Source organism: Octodon degus, unplaced genomic scaffold, assembly GCF_000260255.1.
Source record: "Octodon degus isolate 3935 unplaced genomic scaffold, OctDeg1.0 scaffold00122, whole genome shotgun sequence".
Lineage (NCBI taxonomy): Eukaryota > Metazoa > Chordata > Mammalia > Rodentia > Octodontidae > Octodon > Octodon degus.
Genome location: NW_004524698.1, coordinates 776469 through 793757, shown reverse-complemented (window position 1 = coordinate 793757; position 17289 = coordinate 776469). Strand labels below are relative to the sequence as shown.

Sequence of the window (17289 nt, the reverse complement as noted above, 5' to 3'; positions counted from 1 at the left end):
AAAAAAAAAAAAAAAAAAAAAAAAACAGAAGTAAAAATGATTGAGAGAGAATATATCATTTGGGGACAAGGGGGAGTTAAACAGATTTAAAAGAATATAAATAAACCATAATATGAGGTGAGCTGTGGTGTACCATGAAGAAAATTTCAAATGCAAAAGGTTTCAAAGAAGGGATTGAATACATTTCAGTTACTGCAGTCACAAATGTAGAGATGGTAGGAAAGGCATATTTCGTGAGGTGATTTTTTTTTTCCACTCCTGGAGAATGCAGCAAAGGAGCACTTTACCACTGAGTATGTCCCAAGCCCTTATGTATTTTTTATTTTGAGACTGGAGCCTGCTACGTTGTTTAGACTGGCCTTGAATTTTTTTTTTTTTTTTAAAGTTTTTTTTTTTTTTTTTTTTTGTGGTACTGGGAATTGAACTCAGGACGTTGTGTTTGCCAGGCAAGCACTTATTCTACTGAGCTATCTCCCCAGCTGGCCTTGAATTTTTAATCCTCCCAAACAAGCCTCTTGAGTAGATGGAATTTCAGGCATGTGCCACTGTACCCAGCTGAGATGATGTTTTGGTAGTGTTAACAGGAATACATATACAAATGATATGGTATCATTAGTGGCCTTATAGAGGATTCTGTTACATAACTTTGAGAAATAACATTGGAAGGATTTGCTATGTTAGGAAGTGCCTTAAACATTTAGTTGTGTCTGCTTAGTAGACAAAAAGAACGAAAGAAAACTTACTCAGAAAATTGGGCCATAGAAACATGAAACAAAGCAGCACAATGGGAGCAGAAAGCATGGAAGCTTTATTTGGAAATTCTTACAGGAATGTGGGTGAAAGAACTGATAGTGGAAACACAAAAGGCAGAATATAATGAAAGATTCTTGATGTGAGTTAGAAATGGCAGTTAAAAAATGGGATGAATTGAAGGTAGTCTTTGTGCCAGAGTCCTTACCAAAGCATAGGATTCAATTTTCCACTTGAATAAAAGGGAACTCATGGTGGAAACCAGGAGGAAGAACTGATTGATAGGGGTAGGAAGAGGATAATTTGGTTTTAAAATTTGGAGTTTGAAATGTTAAATAGACATTTATTCACATTCTGTATCTAAGGTCTACAAACTTACGTTTTTTGTTGGTTAGTTTTCTTTTTTTTTTTTCTTTTCCTTTCTTAATTTCTTTCTCTTTTTCTTCTGTTCTCTCTCTCTTTCTCTCTCTTTCTTCTTTCTTTCTGTCTGTCTGTCTGTCTGTCTGTCTGTCTTTCTTTCTTTCTTACTTTCTTTCGTAGTACCAGGGATCAAACTCAGGACCTTTCGCTTGCCAGGCAGGTACTTATGCCACTGAGCTATCTCTCAGGCACCTTAGTATTCTATTTTTCTTTTCTTTTCTTTTTTTTTTTTACTACTGGGGATCGAACTCAGGACCTTACATCTGTGAGGCAGGCATTTATGTCACTGAGGTGTCTCTCCAGCCCTGGTTTTCTTTTTGGTAGTATAGAGGATTGAGCTGAAGGCCTTGGGCATGTTAAACATGGACCCTACACAGAACTACATCACTAGTCCCAAACCTGTAGTCTTAACATTAAATTCTGCCTGCTTTTTCCTTAGTCACATTGTGTATATAACTTAAAAAGAGAAATATTGAAGCTGTTAAAATAGAAAAATCATTTACCAATACTTTTTCCATTGGGATGAAGGTAATTAAGATATGAATTGCTTTTTGTTATTCTACAGGTTGGAACTAGAGCCCAATCAGAGAGAATTCGGACATATAATTTCACTCAGGATAGAGTCACTGACCACAGGATAGCATATGAAGTTCGTGACATTAAGGTAAGACTTTTTTTTTTTTTTTTGTATTTTTAGGGAAAGGACTACAGGGTGTTCAGGGTCTCACTACTAGATCAGACTCGTAGTGATTCTCCTGTTTACAGCCTCTCAAGTGCTGGAATTACAGGTGTGTGCCACCATGCCCAGTCTCAATTGCAGTCTCAGTGCACTCAGGGAGCTGGGCCAGCACAGCAGACCCAGGGTCAAACCCCTGGCCCCTGCACCTGCTTACAGGTGCTTTAATCCACTGAGCTATTTGGCTGACCCAAGGTAAAACTATTCATGATGTACTAAAAACGGAATTATAAAAGGTGTGTACAGCAGTGGCATTTTAGAAGTCTGCCTGTTATAATATGTATTCATTAGGTGTTAAAGCTATGCTGATGTGGAAGAGACCCTCTCAAAATTATTTTAACATTTACTTACCTAAATCCCATCTAACCAGGACTTCTAACATTGATACATTAATGATGAAGCACAGAAAAACTTCATTCTTGCTGCCACCGAAGGGGAAAATGAACTGATTCCCATAAAGCATTATGTGGAAAAGGGAGAGTTTTGATCCTTTTCTTTCGTCCATGTGATAATGCTTTTACTTGATTCTGATCCATTATGTACTCAAAATAAAAGTTTAAAGGGAAGTGTATTTTTTTTTAAAGAAGTTTATCAATTTCAGTGTATCTTACACCACTTCTTGCATAGAAACATAGTAGCCATGTCGAAAAGGAGAAAGTATTTGCTAACTTCCCTTTCCTCAGGAAACATGCAGTCTTTTTAAAAAATTGTTTTACCCATTTGAAGTGTGTATTTTAGTGGCTTTCAGTTTTGTGCAACTGTCACCACAATCACTGGCAGGGTGTTTTCATTACCCCAAAAGAAGTTCCACCCTTCGGCCCTCATCCTTCAGCCACCCCCGCCCCCCCGCCCACCCCCAAACACCTAGTCTGGACATTTTTTTTTTTTTTTAATCTTTCCTTTTTTTTTTTTTTTTTTTTTTTTTTCAAAGTTTTACTGATAAACAGCAATGAGACAGTTTCAAATCAAATCGGAAGTACAGTTTCAACAAATAATACACTGCATATATTCTTCTTAGTGGTTAATTGCTGTACAAGATGCAGACTTGTGATCCTATTTACAAACACCATTAGAACAAATCATTCTATTCATTAAGAGAATGCAACTATATATCTATCCCAACCACTTTGAATACACAGATACAAAATGGACATTCATAGTTATACCCCATTTTTTTAAAGTTCCGTTATTGAATATTATAGGTGTGTAAACTCAGCAAAATATTCTAAAAGAGTCCAGTAGACCATAATAGCATTGGGTCTTCTGTTTAACTGGCAATGTCAGAAATTATTGAACTGAGTCCCCCACAGCTCAACTTAACAGCATGGCTTTATTTCCTATATTTCGTCTTCATACTTTTCTACTGGATGGTTAAGACCAAGGTAAAGCAGGACCTATGCAACAAGAGTTGTAGCTTTTTGGTCTGAGAAGGTCAGTGAAATGCCCTCAGGATTTATCCTGAGCTCTTGTACCTCAGATTGTAGAACCTTTGTCAGTGCTGCCATGTGGATGAGTCATGGCCATTGCTTGGCCAATGTGCTCTCTGTGAAAGCCTGAGAGAGTGCTTTCTCCCCATGTGACTCTCCTTAAGACACTCTACATCTTCGATCACTTTCCTTTTTGGCCCCATAATCTTGATCAGAAAATTTGGGACACTACCGAGGTACATGACATTACAGTACAAGTTCTCATATGTCCTGAGTCTTAATTGACCTTAGAAGGCTAGGGCCAAAATGTTGGCTTTCTTTGTATCCCTCCTTTTTCTCTAATTTTGGTCTGCAAACTGGACATTTTGTTTAAATAGAACCTTTGTCTTTTGTGACCAGTATCCTTTGGGGCGACGGGGGAGGAGGGGGTGAGTCCAGCTTCTTTACACTATATTCTTTCAGTTGTTTTTGGTGGTGATACTTTTCCCTACAAAAGTCACATCCTTATGATCAGTAACTTTTTTAGAAGAGCTCATAGGCACATTTGACTGTTTCATTTGCAAAACAGAGGCAGAGTAACTGGCTTTTATATATAGCTATAGTATATCTGATGTCAACCTAAGTGCTGATTATTATTAATTAGCATGAAAGACCTAGAAATAATAAACAAAATTATAGTAATATGTTGCAGTAATCACTGACCATCGTATTGGATAAAAGGAAAAGATTCCATCTTAATGAAAAGAAATAGTTTGAAAACACCATGAAAAAAGTGTAGTAGTAAATCATAAAAATCTATTGAAGTAGTAAATAGGAAGATGAGGAAGGAAGATGTTGATTAAAGAGTACAAAGTTAGGGCTGAGCAGATAGCTCAGAGGACTAAAGCGCCTGCTTAGGCAGGCTCAGGGACTGGAGTTCGATCCCTGGCATGCCATGCTGGCCCCAGCCCCAGGGTGCGCTGAGACAAGGATTGAGACTGGGTTTGGTGTCACGTGCCTGTGATCCCAGTGCTTGGGATGCTGAAAACAGGAGTATCACTACAAGTGTGATCTTTCTAGTGAGACCCTGTAGATCCTGTACAAAATACATTTAAAAAGAAAAAAAATAGTAGTTTCCATTACCTAGGAGGAATATGCTGCAGTGATTCATTGCATTGAATAATTACTATAGTAAATAATCCATTGTATATTTTAAATTACCATGAGTGTAGATTTCTAATTTTTCACCACAAAAAGTTATAAATGTATAAGTTTATGGGTTTGTTGATTATCTTGATTTGATCATTTTATATTGTAGTCATAGGCAGAACATCATAATGTATACCAAAAATAATATGAATAATTTTGATTTGTCAATTATAAGTAAAATGTTTAAAAATCTAGGTAGATGTAGTGGCATATGGCCTAATCCCAGATACCCAGTGTTCTGAGGAAGGAGGATCACAAATGAAAGAACAACTTAGTGAAATCATTTGTCTAAAAATTTAAAAAGGGCTGGATATATAGCTCAGAGGCAGAACACTTAACTAGTATGTACACAGTTCTGGGTTCAGTCTGCAGTACTGGAAGAAAAATCTGTGTGAAGAGTAGTAAAGAGGCTAGTAGGAGTGAATAATTTAGGAATTAATTTTTCTTCATTTCTAATGATTAGGTGTTTTAGTTAGCTTTCTGTAGCAGATAACAAAGTAAATTACTTAAAAGGGGGAAGGTATAATTTGGCTCAGTTTTAGAGGATTAGCAATGAAGGCTGGGAATGCTGATCCACTCCATTGCTTTGGGCCTGTGGTGGCAGAGTGTATCATGGAAGAGTGTGGTATACAGGGTCATTTACTTCATAGACTGGAAGCAAAAAGAGAGAGACCAGTATCCCACAAGCCCCTTCCAGGGGGCACATTCCCAAGGACCCAAGACATCCACCTAGGCCCCACTTCTTTTTTTTTAAGGAACCAGGGATTGAACTCAGGCCCTTGCATTTGTCAGGCAAGCACTTATTCTACTGAGGTATCTCCCCGGCCCTTCCCACTTCTTGAAGGTTTCCACATCCTTTCAGGCCAAGCTAAGGACTAAGCATTTAATGCCTAGAATTTTGGGGGACATTCTAGCTTATGGTGTTAATTTCTCCTAACAACTGTTTTTTACCAGGAATTTTTATGTGGCAAAAAGTGCCTGGATCAGCTAATTCAGAGACTGCTTCAGTCAGCAAATAAAGAAGCCATTGTTGAACTTTTGGATGAAAACCTTAAGTCAGTAAAATAAAATCGCTGATTTATTATTTATTATTATATAAATGGAATGGGCCTATCAAGACAGTGAAATATTTATGAATATTCATAAATGAAGCTATAAATAAATATAAATATAAATGAATCAGTGTCACATTTTTTTTTTTTTTTTGCGGAACCGGGGATTGAACTCAGGCCCTTGCACTTGCCAGGGAAGCGCTTATTCCACTGAGACATCTCCCCGGCCCCAGTGTCACATTTCTTGACTTGAGGGTGTATTTTCTGTTTTAATAAGCAGTCCAAATTGTTTGTTATTTGAAACTCAGGTTGATTTCAAACTTGACATCTGTTGCCTCAACCTCTTGAGTGCTGGGATATATTATACTGGTACTATTAATTATGTCAAAATTAAGACTATTACTTTAATAAAAAATAAATAAAAATTGTAATCCTAAGAGAATAAAAGGGGCCTAGAAGTATAAATATCTCTTATTACTAAAGCATCTCTCTCAGGGACCTCAATCATTCCTCTCAAATGTAATTATGAAGACAGTTCCTCAGTCTCTCAGTGTCTGTGGGCAGATAGAATCCTCATTCAGGTCACAGCAATCTAGCAAATCCTCATCACATTTACTCTGACCAGCCATTTATATGATTTCACTGACTCTACTAAACTTCTTCGCTCTCTTCTACTTCATTTCTCCTTAAAATGTCCACTTTACCTTGGGAAAAATCCCAGTGGAGCTCACTGTTTTCCTCTCTTGTCAGTAGTTACTTTTTAATCTCTTTAGTAGTCAGCTATGTTTATCATTGACAGTTTGGTCTTTAACATGACAGCATGTATCTGTATGGGATAACACTTTGGCATCATATAAACATTGATTCCTTACAGTGGTAGGCAGTTTCTCAGATCACCCCAGAGACTCTTACTGGCATTCAAGCTCTTGTGTAATCTCCGTTTTAAGTGTAGATGAGATGTATTGACTCTTCTGCAAGCAGAATACAACAGAGATGATCAGATTATGACTTATCACGTTGAGTTTTAAGAGATTATTTCTTCTGCATTGGAGTCTTAAGAGCCAGGCATGGTGGCACACACCTGTAATCCCAATACTTGGGAGACTAAGGCAGAAGGATCACAAATTCAAGGCCAGTCTGAACTACATAGAGAAACCCTGTCTCAACAAAAACAAAAGAGTCTTAAGAGGAAAAAATACAAGGGAAAATTGTCTTCAATGAAGCAAGGGATACCCTAATGTGTCCATTTTCTCTGTTATGGACTCACTGTGGTATTGGCTTCACATCTCTTTACTCTTCCCTTTTTCTCTAGCTTTGTGTTTTCGTTAAGGCACTTACTTTATTTGGAGGACAAAGGAATCAAAACAAATTGTAGAGCTATGAACTTACAAAAGTCTCAGATTGTGTATTTCCATAAAGCTATATAATACATACAAATCATTGGTTGATGCTCATTTTGGTTTAGTAGTTTTGGAGACTATGAGTCTGTATTTTTAACAAGCTCCGTGCTTATGGCAGAGACTGCTGTAATACAGATAACGGTTGGAGTAGCAAGGATCTACAATACCTGCTATTCAATTTGTGAGTACTTTATATAGTGAGACCCTGCCCCCCAAAACAAACAAAAAAACTATATGTCAGGTTTAAAACAAGTGAGCTGTGGATAAATATTTACAATAGAATCCATGTCTGCAGGCAGCTCAAGAAGTATTTTTTTTTTGTGTGTGTGTGTGTGTGTGTGTGTGTGTGTGTGTGTTTAGGGAAGTGTCTACAAGGTGTTTAGGGTCTCACTACTAGACCGGACTCATAGTGATCCCTGTTTACAGCCTCCCAAGAGCTGGGATTACTGGTATGCGCCACCATACCCAGTCTCAATTGCAGTCTCAGCGTGTTCCGGAGTGGGGCCAGCATGGCAGGCCCAGAGATCAAACCCCCAGCTCCTGTGCCTGCTAGCAGGCACTTTAAAAAATCCACTGAGCTATTTGGCCAGCCCTTCAAGGAGCATTTTCCAGTTGAGGAGCAGTAAACCAACACTCTTGTGGTAGTTAATAACTAAAGGCACAAAATAATTTTGAATATAGAAATAAAGGCATGAACAGTCTATATAACCTACAAGCAGAATAAAACAATATTCTAGGGCCCAAGATGTGAGCTAGCAGTGACTGATGGTTTCTCTGAAGCTGAGTTGGTTAGCATAGAAAGTAAATAATGGTACTGGTAAATTGAGAGAAGGTGGTGGTAGTGAATCGCATGTAAATGGCACCAAGGCTAAGTGAAGGTAAGTGAACAGGAGCTGTGCTCGCATGAACCTCTATGAATGAACCTGTGTAAAGGCTGTCACATGAGGTATACATTACAAAAACTGGGATGAATGGGTTCTAGAAAGAGTGTCCCAGATACTTGAATACCAACCCAAAGAAACAGAGACATCTATAGAAGTCAATCAGTGGCATCATTCAAAAGTAAAGATAAGAGGGGCTGCCCTAGGATGAATGTATCTGGTCTTCAAGAAAAAACATTTCTAGAAATTGAAAAGGGGAAATACTAATAAATTGCCTTAACCTCCTCAGGAGGCCCTGAGTAGATTACATTGTTGAAAATATGAACCGAGATGAAGGTAAAGATTGCTCATGAACTAAACCTATGGCTTTGGATGATTTAAGACTAAAATTACCAGGCAAAAATGGGTCTTTTATGTTCTTCCCAAGAAGAGTCAATTAAACTACATTATGCAAATTATAAGAAAACTTGAAAAAAATAAGGATGCTAATAATAAAGATGTGGCAGGGATAAAAGAATGCAAGCACCCAAGTCCCAGATGCGTATGGCACCACATTTACTGAGTAATTTGTGGGAACTGCAATGTTCATCTATATACCTGTCTTGGTTACTTTTCTCTCATTGCTGGGACAAAATACCTGACATCCAAAATTAAGGAAGTTAAGGTTTAGCTCGCAGTTAATGGAGGTTTCAGTCCATATTCAGCTGGCTCCACATGGCAGAGGGCAGCCATTCTTGGCAAATGGAAAACAACAGAGAATAGCAGCTACCATGGCAGCTAGCAAGCCTCTCCACTCCTTTTATTGTATCCAGGCTGTCCACTCCAGGATGGGTGTAGCACTCACATCCATAATTTCAACATTGTATCATGAATTAATCACAAACTCTAGAAGCTCAATGACTGCATGAAACTCTGGGGGGCCAACTGGACACAAACCATAACAATACCTTAAAACAGAAGAATCTTCCTTAATGATTAAATCATCTTCAAGATGATTTTCTATTTTAAAAGCTTACATCATGATTTAGTGCTAGTCATTATAAAGGGGCTCCTCATAAAGGCATAATTTCTAGTACAAAAGATGTACAGATCTGAAGAGTACAGTTCATAGAGTTTGGCAGTGGCATCCGGCTATGGAGCCACCTGCCCAAAGAGGAAGAAAACTTTTACATCACTCTCAAAGTTTCCTCATATTCCTTTCCAATAAATCTAGCTATTGACCAGCCTTCTACCTCTCTTGCAAAAGTAGTAGTAGTTGTTATGATTTCTACTCATTAAAGCTTTGTGTGTGTGTGTGTGTGTGTGTGTGTGTGTGTGGTACCAGGGATTGAACTTTGGACCTTGTGCTTGCCAGGCAGATGCTTATGCCACTGAGTCTATGTCCTCAGCTCTAAAGCTCATTTTTTATGGTTCTGGAATTTTACCTAAGTAGCCATATAGCATAGACTATATCTGGCTTCTTTTACTCAATATAAAATTGAGAACTGCTTACATGATTGCATACATTACAGGTGGTTTCTTTTTAATTTCTGAGTAGTGTTACACTGTATAAATATATTGCACTTTTTTCATTCTCCTATTAATATATATTTGGATTATTTCCCATTTTGGCTACTATGGATAAAGCTATTATGAAAATTCTTATCAGTTTTTCATGGATAAATGTTTCCATTTGCCTATGGCAAATGCCTATAATTAAAATTACTAGATGTTTAAACTATAAAAGAACTTTCTAATATAGATATATACTATTATTGAGAGTTCCAGTGGCACAATAGCTTAACCAGTATGTATCTTTTTGGAGTTTAGCCATTCTAAACTGGTATTCTGGTATTCTCTCAGGTGATTTGTATTCACCTCAGGATGAATAACATTGATTATTTTTCATGGTTTTTGGATATTAGATATACATATTACCAATATTTTCTCAGACTATAGCTTATCTTTTTGTTTTGATTGCTTTTTGAAGTTTAGAATTTTGTTAAAGTTCATTTTCTCATTTTTTAAATTTGATTTTATTGTGGTTATAAAACACTGCCAAGCACAAAGCCACAGAAATAAGTGTGTGTGTGTGTGTGTGTGTGTGTGTGTGTGTGGACAAGAAACATTAGAGTTTTTGCTTCTCCATTTAGTACAATGATCTACTCAAAATCAATTTTTGATCATAATCCAAGGATGGTATTAATGTTAATTTGTGTCTTACCTTCTGACCCAGTTGTTCCAAAGTTCATTGCTGAAAACTTTTCTTTCTCCTTTGTATTGTATTGGTGTCAATGCCATGTTCCTAAAATTTTAAATTCAGTTTGTGAGTTATGCTAGCCATCTTTTAAGTATTTCAGAACTCTGTATGGCTTCTGGCTACCAGATGAATTATCACAGATGTAAATTTTTCCAGGTCACAAAAAAATCTATGCCATACCAAGGTACCACATCTAATAAATGTATTGGGTCCTGCCAAAAGTAACCTAAACCAATAAGGAGAAAATTATAAGGAAGCTAAAAATTAATTACTGGACTTACACAAAGCACCCAAATAGACAAATTTAGACAGACAACATAGAATTTTTATAGATAGCAAAGTTAGATAGAAATTAATAGGCAAACAGGGATGAGCCCTCAAGGGAGTACTGCAGAAGATGAAAACACAAAACTGGCTGGAGGCCCATTTGAAGAAAGCCAGGACTCAGGATGGAGACACTAGAGCCAGGCCTGCATGCCTCCCTAAGAGATAAACAGCAACTTTTGAGATAATACTATAATTACCAGTACCTAGTTCCTTAAGTCCAGATAGCCATCAGATCAGACACATAGGTCAGTAACCAGTACTTCTGAACCCATCTTCCCTCCCTTTTTGTCCCTTTCCTAAAAATGCCTTTGTTCTATGTTAGAAGTTCTAGAAAACCTAAAATTAATGACACTAGTCACATATCCTTTCTGCATACCTCATTTCCTTATTTTTTTATTTTTTATTTTAGGAAGGGTCTACAGGGTCTCACTGTGTAGATCAGACTCATAGTGATCCTTCTGTTTACAGCCTCCCAAGTACTGGGATTACAGGTACTCAGTTTCAATTGCTGTCTCAGCACACCCCAGAGGCGGGGCCAGTAGGGCAGGCCCAGGGATCAAACTCCCAGCCCCTGTGTCTGCCTATGCAGGCACTTTAATCCACTGAACTATTTGGCCAGCCCCTCATTTCTTTATTAGATCTATATTAGTTAAGCAACTATACTTGTAGTTCTATAGGTTGACTACAGTTTGACTCATGTTGATTCCACCTTGTGATTTTGCTCTATAACACATTCTAGGAGAAATAGCCTTAGTGGAAATCCATTTTTGGGACCCTTCCTGTCTTTCAGTACCTTTCTCTCAATTACCCTTTCTACTTTTAACTTCCTTCAGCCTCAAAATTCAGTCTTCAGTATTTGGGAGACATGAACTCAAGCACATCTGACACCTATCAGGCTGGGCATTACTTTTCCCTTGTCACAGAATGATGAAGGCAAAGTTGAAAAAATGGGTTCTTACTGTTTAGTGAGTACAGAATGAATATATTTAATATGTAATTAAGCATTTTGCAGTGTCCCTTGCATATTTATTTTACCAAGATTTTTAAAGCTCTTAAAAATTGCTTTTCCCCAGGTCGGTAAAAGAACAGTTCAGTAGGTAAGGAAACAATCTATGTTACTAATAATACTGACTGACCTAATTCTTTTACAGTCTGGTGTATTTCATGGGTAGTCAGAAACATCTCTCTTTATGTACCAATAGATATTGGGATCCCAAGCCCAATTTAGTTTTATGTCTCTACCCTGAAATATTTGTTCTCTATCCTCTTCACCTGAAAAGAAAGAAGAGAAAAAGAATTAGAAAGTTATTTTCTTGCTCTGTGTTACTCAACTATGCCTGTAATACAAAGATTTTTTTTCATTAGGTATTGGTAACTCAGCATACCAGCTCGGCATAAGAGCAATCATTAGTTTTTAAACAAATGTTTACTAAATCATATCTACTTGATTATGATAATTTAGCTAATAATGTTGATCAATACATATGTAAGACTTGTAAAGAATAGACTGTGCTATATTAATTCAAGGAATATCAAGGCATGTATGAATGCTGGTTTGCTGAAACATTTTACTTGAAATTCTCACTAAGGCTTTTTAATAAGGGCAAATATACAGTCTTCAATTGATTTGGCAATGAAAGGGCCTTTGTTAAACAAGGTGAAAACACTCATAATAAGACCTTAATGAAAATAGACTTGCTCCCTAGAGATATATTTTTGATATGGTGCCAGAGGGAATCAAACCTTATATCGTTATACACCTCATTTGTATATTTGAGATATCTGTAAGTGCTCTTTCCTGGAACCTCAATTTAGTCATCTAAGATTTCCTAATAGACCTAGAGATCTCAATTAATATGGAAAATATTACAGGTGTGATGCTATATGCCTGTAATCCCAGAATTCAGGAGGCTGAGGCAAGGGGATCGATGAGAATTTGAAGACGTAGTAAGCTCAAGGCCAGCCTGAACTGCAAAGCAAGACCTTGTCTCAAAAATGTTTAAATTCTTGAGAATATTCTTTCAAACGTTTGAAAGGCAGAAAAATTAAAATTTGCATTCTTCAGAGAAATTAAAAATTTTTACTATTATTAAGGCACCGAGTTTCAAATTAGTGGATACTTCATTTTTCATAAACTCAGGATTTTTTTTTTTTCTTCTTTTTTTGCTCAGGATGCCATAAGGGCGGGTCTGATGCGGCATATGGAGCTGAGAATCGAACCGCGGTCCGCTGTGCCGGACTGAGTTTGCCCAAGCAGGGGCTTTAAACAACTGAGCTAACCTGCAAGCCCACTTTCAGCCACTATTTTTCTTTCTTCCCCCTGCGCCCCCCCCCCAACCGGGGATCGAACTCAGGCCCATGGCTTGCCAGGGAAGCACTTATTCTATGGAGCTATCTCCCTGGCCCCCCGCAAGCCCCCTTTCATAATGAAAATATCATTGATTTACAGTCCAGGTATGATGTAGTTTTATTATGTATTCTAATATTTTTAAGTGTCTTGTGTAATTTTTGTTTTTGTTTTTGTTTTGGTTTGTTTTTTTTTTTGTATTGGGTACAGGGTTTGCAAGGGTCTCACTATATAGATTGGACTCAGTGATCCTCCCGTTTTCAGCCTCCCAAACTCTGGGATTACACGCACACGTCACCACTACGGGTCTCAATAGCCCTCTCAGCACGCCCCTGGTGTGGGACCGGCACTACCCCGGCCGCAGTGCGTTGCCTATGCAGGGTCTTGTGTAATTTATATTATTCAACGTTCAAACCTATGAACTATTCTTTATTCCCATTTTACAAAGACAGAGGTTTTCTGGTAAAATTCACACAATCTAAGGTTAATAAAATGGGTCTCCTACTCCGCTCTTAAAAAGCAACTGTCTTCACCTGAAATCTAAGAGAAGTAATTAACGCGGTTAGCCAATTTCAAGTAACCTCGCGATATTGTAGAAACTACAACTCCCAAAATGCAAAGCGGCTTGTGTCCCTCCGTCTCGGACCGCGAGTCAGAACGGCTCCAGCATACCTCGCGGTGCGAAAGGTAACCTGGGAGTGGTAGTTCTGGGCGCAGGCCGGAAGCGCCAACGCGGCAGGGGCAGACTGAGTGGCTCCCTCAGGAGGTCCTGTTACGGCTGAGGCGGAGAAAGGGCGTGGAAACGAAAGGGTGAGTCAGGCAGTGTCTAGGCGATAAAGGGAGGCGGCGTGGGTGTGAGTTGTGGAAGTGCGGCCGCGCCCTCAGTCTGTTTTGGTCGCCACTGTCTCGGAGTCTTGAGTCAGCGGAGGAAGGGTGAGGAGGAGCCGGGCGCTCGTAGCCGTTCCGCTCTCGGCGTCCCGCCGCCATCTTCACCATGCAGTCCCGGGAAGATGTCCCGCGCTCTCGACGCCTCGCCAGTCCCCGCGGTGGGAGGAGGCCCAAAAGGATCTCCAAGCCCTCAGTTTCGGCCTTTTTCACAGGCCCAGAGGAACTAAAGGACACGGCCCATTCCGCAGCCCTGCTGGCGCAGCTCAAGTCCTTTTACGACGCACGACTGCTGTGTGATGTGACCATCGAGGTGGTGACACCTGGCAGCGGGCCTGGCACTGGCCGCCTATTTTCCTGCAACCGCAACGTGCTGGCTGCCGCGTGCCCCTACTTCAAGAGCATGTTCACAGGAGGCATGTATGAGAGCCAACAAGCAAGTGTGACCATGCACGATGTGGACGCTGAGTCCTTCGAGGTGTTAGTCGACTACTGCTACACAGGTCGCGTGTCCCTGAGCGAGGCCAATGTGCAGCGCCTCTATGCAGCCTCTGATATGCTTCAGCTGGAGTATGTACGCGAAGCCTGTGCTTCTTTCTTAGCTCGCCGCCTGGACCTAGTCAACTGCACTGCCATCCTCAAGTTTGCTGATGCCTTTGACCATCACAAACTACGATCTCAGGCCCAGTCGTTTATAGCTCACAATTTCAAGCAGCTGAGCAGAATGGGTTCGGTTCGGGAAGAGACTCTAGCAGATCTGACCCTGGCCCAGCTTCTGGCTGTTCTGTGTCTGGACAGTTTGGACATAGAGAGTGAGAGGACTGTGTGTCATGTGGCTGTGCAGTGGCTGGAGGCGGCACCCAAAGAGCGAGGGCCCAGCGCTGCAGAAGTCTTCAGGTGTGTTCGCTGGGCACACTTCACTGAAGAAGATCAGGACTACCTGGCAGGGCTGCTGACTAAGCCCATTGTGAAGAAGTACTGCCTGGACATTATTGAGGGGGCCCTGCAGATGCGCTATGGTGACATGTTGTGCAAGTCCCTGGTGCCAAAGACAAATAGCAAAGGCAGTAGTAGCTGCAGCAGCAGCAGCAGCTGTATTGTATCTGTAGCTGATAATTCACCCCAGAGATTAGGTATGTGTGCCAAAGAGATGGTGATTTTCTTTGGGCATCCCAGAGATCCTTTTCTCTGCTATGACCCATACTCAGGGGACATTTATACAATGCCATCACCTTTGACCAGTTTGGCTCACACTAAGACTATCACATCCTCAGCTGTTTGTGTCTCCCCAGACCAAGATATCTATTTAGCTGCCCAGCCCAGGAAAGACCTGTGGGTGTATAAACCAGCCCAAAATAGTTGGCAACAACTGGCAGACCGTTTGCTCTGTCGTGAGGGCATGGATGTGGCATATCTCAATGGCTACATTTACATCTTGGGTGGTCGAGACCCTATTACTGGAGTTAAATTGAAAGATGTGGAATGCTATAGTGTTCAGCGGAACCAGTGGGCTCTGGTGGCGCCGGTGCCCCATTCCTTTTATTCCTTTGAACTAATAGTCGTTCAGAACTATCTTTATGCTGTCAACAGTAAGCGCATGCTATGCTATGATCCTAGTCATAATATGTGGCTGAACTGTGCGTCTCTTAAGCGAAGTGAATTTCAGGAAGCCTGTGTCTTCAATGATGAAATCTATTGTATTTGTGACATCCCAGTCATGAAGGTCTACAATCCAGCTAGGGGAGAATGGAGACGGATTAGTAATATTCCTTTGGATTCAGAGACCCACAACTATCAGATTGTCAATCATGACCAAAAGTTACTGCTTATTACTTCTACCACCCCACAGTGGAAAAAGAACCGGGTGACTGTATATGAATATGATACTAGAAAAGACCAGTGGGTCAATATAGGTACTATGTTAGGCCTTTTGCAGTTTGACTCTGGTTTCATTTGTCTCTGTGCTCGTGTTTATCCTTCCTGCCTTGAACCTGGTCAGAGTTTCATCACTGAAGAAGACGATACGCGGAGTGAGTCCAGTACTGAATGGGATTTAGATGGGTTCAGCGAACTGGAGTCTGAGTCAGGAAGCTCCAGTTCTTTTTCTGATGATGAAGTCTGGGTACAGGTAGCACCTCAGCGTAATGTACCAGATCAGCAGGGTTCTTTGTAAATGTCTTGAAATACTATGATGTTACTACTGCTGTGTGCAGTGCTTCTTCAAATGACATCCTTTTTCCTGGAAAAAGAATAGTTGATTAGGAATGCAGATTTGGTTGAAAAAAAGGGTAATATTTGGAAATACTAATTACAAAGTTTGGTCTCTAACACCAACCCATTTAACAATTTATTCTGCTAAAAGTCTAAAATTAAAATATGCAAAAAATGAGCTACATAATTGATAAGAGTGCTTGGTGGGTTTTCTTCCTTTTTTTCTTTTGGATTAATATGTTTGTTTTGATTGTCCTAATTTAGTTTGCTAGTTTTTAAATTCTGTTTAGTGCCACAGAGAATTTACCTTATAAATTTGTGACAATGAGCTGGGAATTGTTGATAGGATTTTGAAGGTATATATTTTCCTTCAGAATAATGACAATAGATTTACAAAAGTGTTAGTTTTTAGTATTCTAAGTTAAATGTAGTTTGTTAAAGTTAATTTGCTTTTTATTTCTACAAAAAAATTTGGATATATATAATAAGATTACTTATGGGTGACTTTATTTTGATAATGTGTGACTGGCCTTACAAGGGCACATCATTTTTTAAAAACCAGTATTCCAAAGCCAGCGAGATAAATCAGTGGTCTAAAGTGCCTGCTTAAGTAAGCTTAGACAGGCACAGGGGATCTTGGTTGTATCCTAGCACCACATGATGCACTGAGCAGGCCAAAAAACAAACAAACAAAAATCAATATTCCATTGTTTTAAAGGAATTTCAGTTTTTATTTTGGAATATACAATATTTGCTAAATGTAACAAATTTTCTGTCTTGAAAAAAATCCATTCTAATAGTGTCGCCAATTTTAAGCACCATTCTAAAAACTAAACTAACTTGCTTTGTAAGTTCATCTTGCTCTTTACTTGATACATCCTTCATTGACTCAGATGAAGACCATGTTTTTTCACTAGAAATATAATTGGGTAATATAAATCTTTACCCACTGGTCATGCCTTGTCTTAAAGTTTACTTGCACCCCTAAAATATTTTGGATATATTGTTTTACTGTTCATCTTAGAAGATTTTTTTAGCAAGAGGCGATTTATTCTTTACTGTTTTTGTGAGGTTGTTTTTGGAAATAAAAAGCTAAAAATTATGCTTTATTGAAATTAGCAGTTAAACTGTCTACCGACTCTAAAGTCAAGGGCCCACAAACAACTTGAAAACTGTAAGCTGTGTAGAAGAAACTTTTTGTTTAGTATCAAAATATTTTCAGTTTTATAAGTCACTATAAATGTTCTTGATTATCAGCTCACAAGTATTTTTGTATAAAAATCTGACAAAGATCATAAATGGGTAAAGGCATTTGGGGCCAACAGTGAAAATATGTTTCTTAAAAAATATTTTCTGGGCCGGGGAGATAGCTGAATAGAATAAGCACTTGCCTGGCAAGTGCAAGGGCCTGAGTTCAATCCCTGGT

General features: G+C 39.1%; 2 protein-coding genes across 4 annotated transcripts in view; both read left to right on the top strand.

Annotated features, from left to right (window-relative positions):
- The window catches only part of Mtrf1 (mitochondrial translation release factor 1), a 50060-nt gene extending 38722 nt beyond the window's left edge, over window positions 1-11338 (top strand). For 2 of the 3 annotated variants that reach the window (XM_023700201.1, XM_004640260.2), the window contains exons 9-11: window positions 1736-1834; window positions 5476-5576; window positions 11254-11338. In XM_023700201.1, coding sequence (XP_023555969.1) covers window positions 1736-1834; window positions 5476-5576; window positions 11254-11305 — 252 coding nt within the window. In that variant the 3' untranslated portion in view covers window positions 11306-11338. Of the gene's footprint in view, window positions 1-1735; window positions 1835-5475; window positions 5695-11253 lie in introns of those variants that run through there. The other variant, XM_023700202.1, reaches the window with a different exon arrangement.
- A 1710-nt stretch (window positions 11339-13048) lies between these two features.
- Kbtbd7 (kelch repeat and BTB domain containing 7) lies at window positions 13049-15938 on the top strand. Its single transcript, XM_004640259.2, has one exon. The coding sequence runs from the start codon at window positions 13762-13764 to the stop codon at window positions 15823-15825; it is 2064 nt and encodes a 687-aa protein (XP_004640316.1). The 5' UTR covers window positions 13049-13761; the 3' UTR covers window positions 15826-15938.
- The last annotated feature ends 1351 nt before the right edge of the window (window positions 15939-17289 follow it).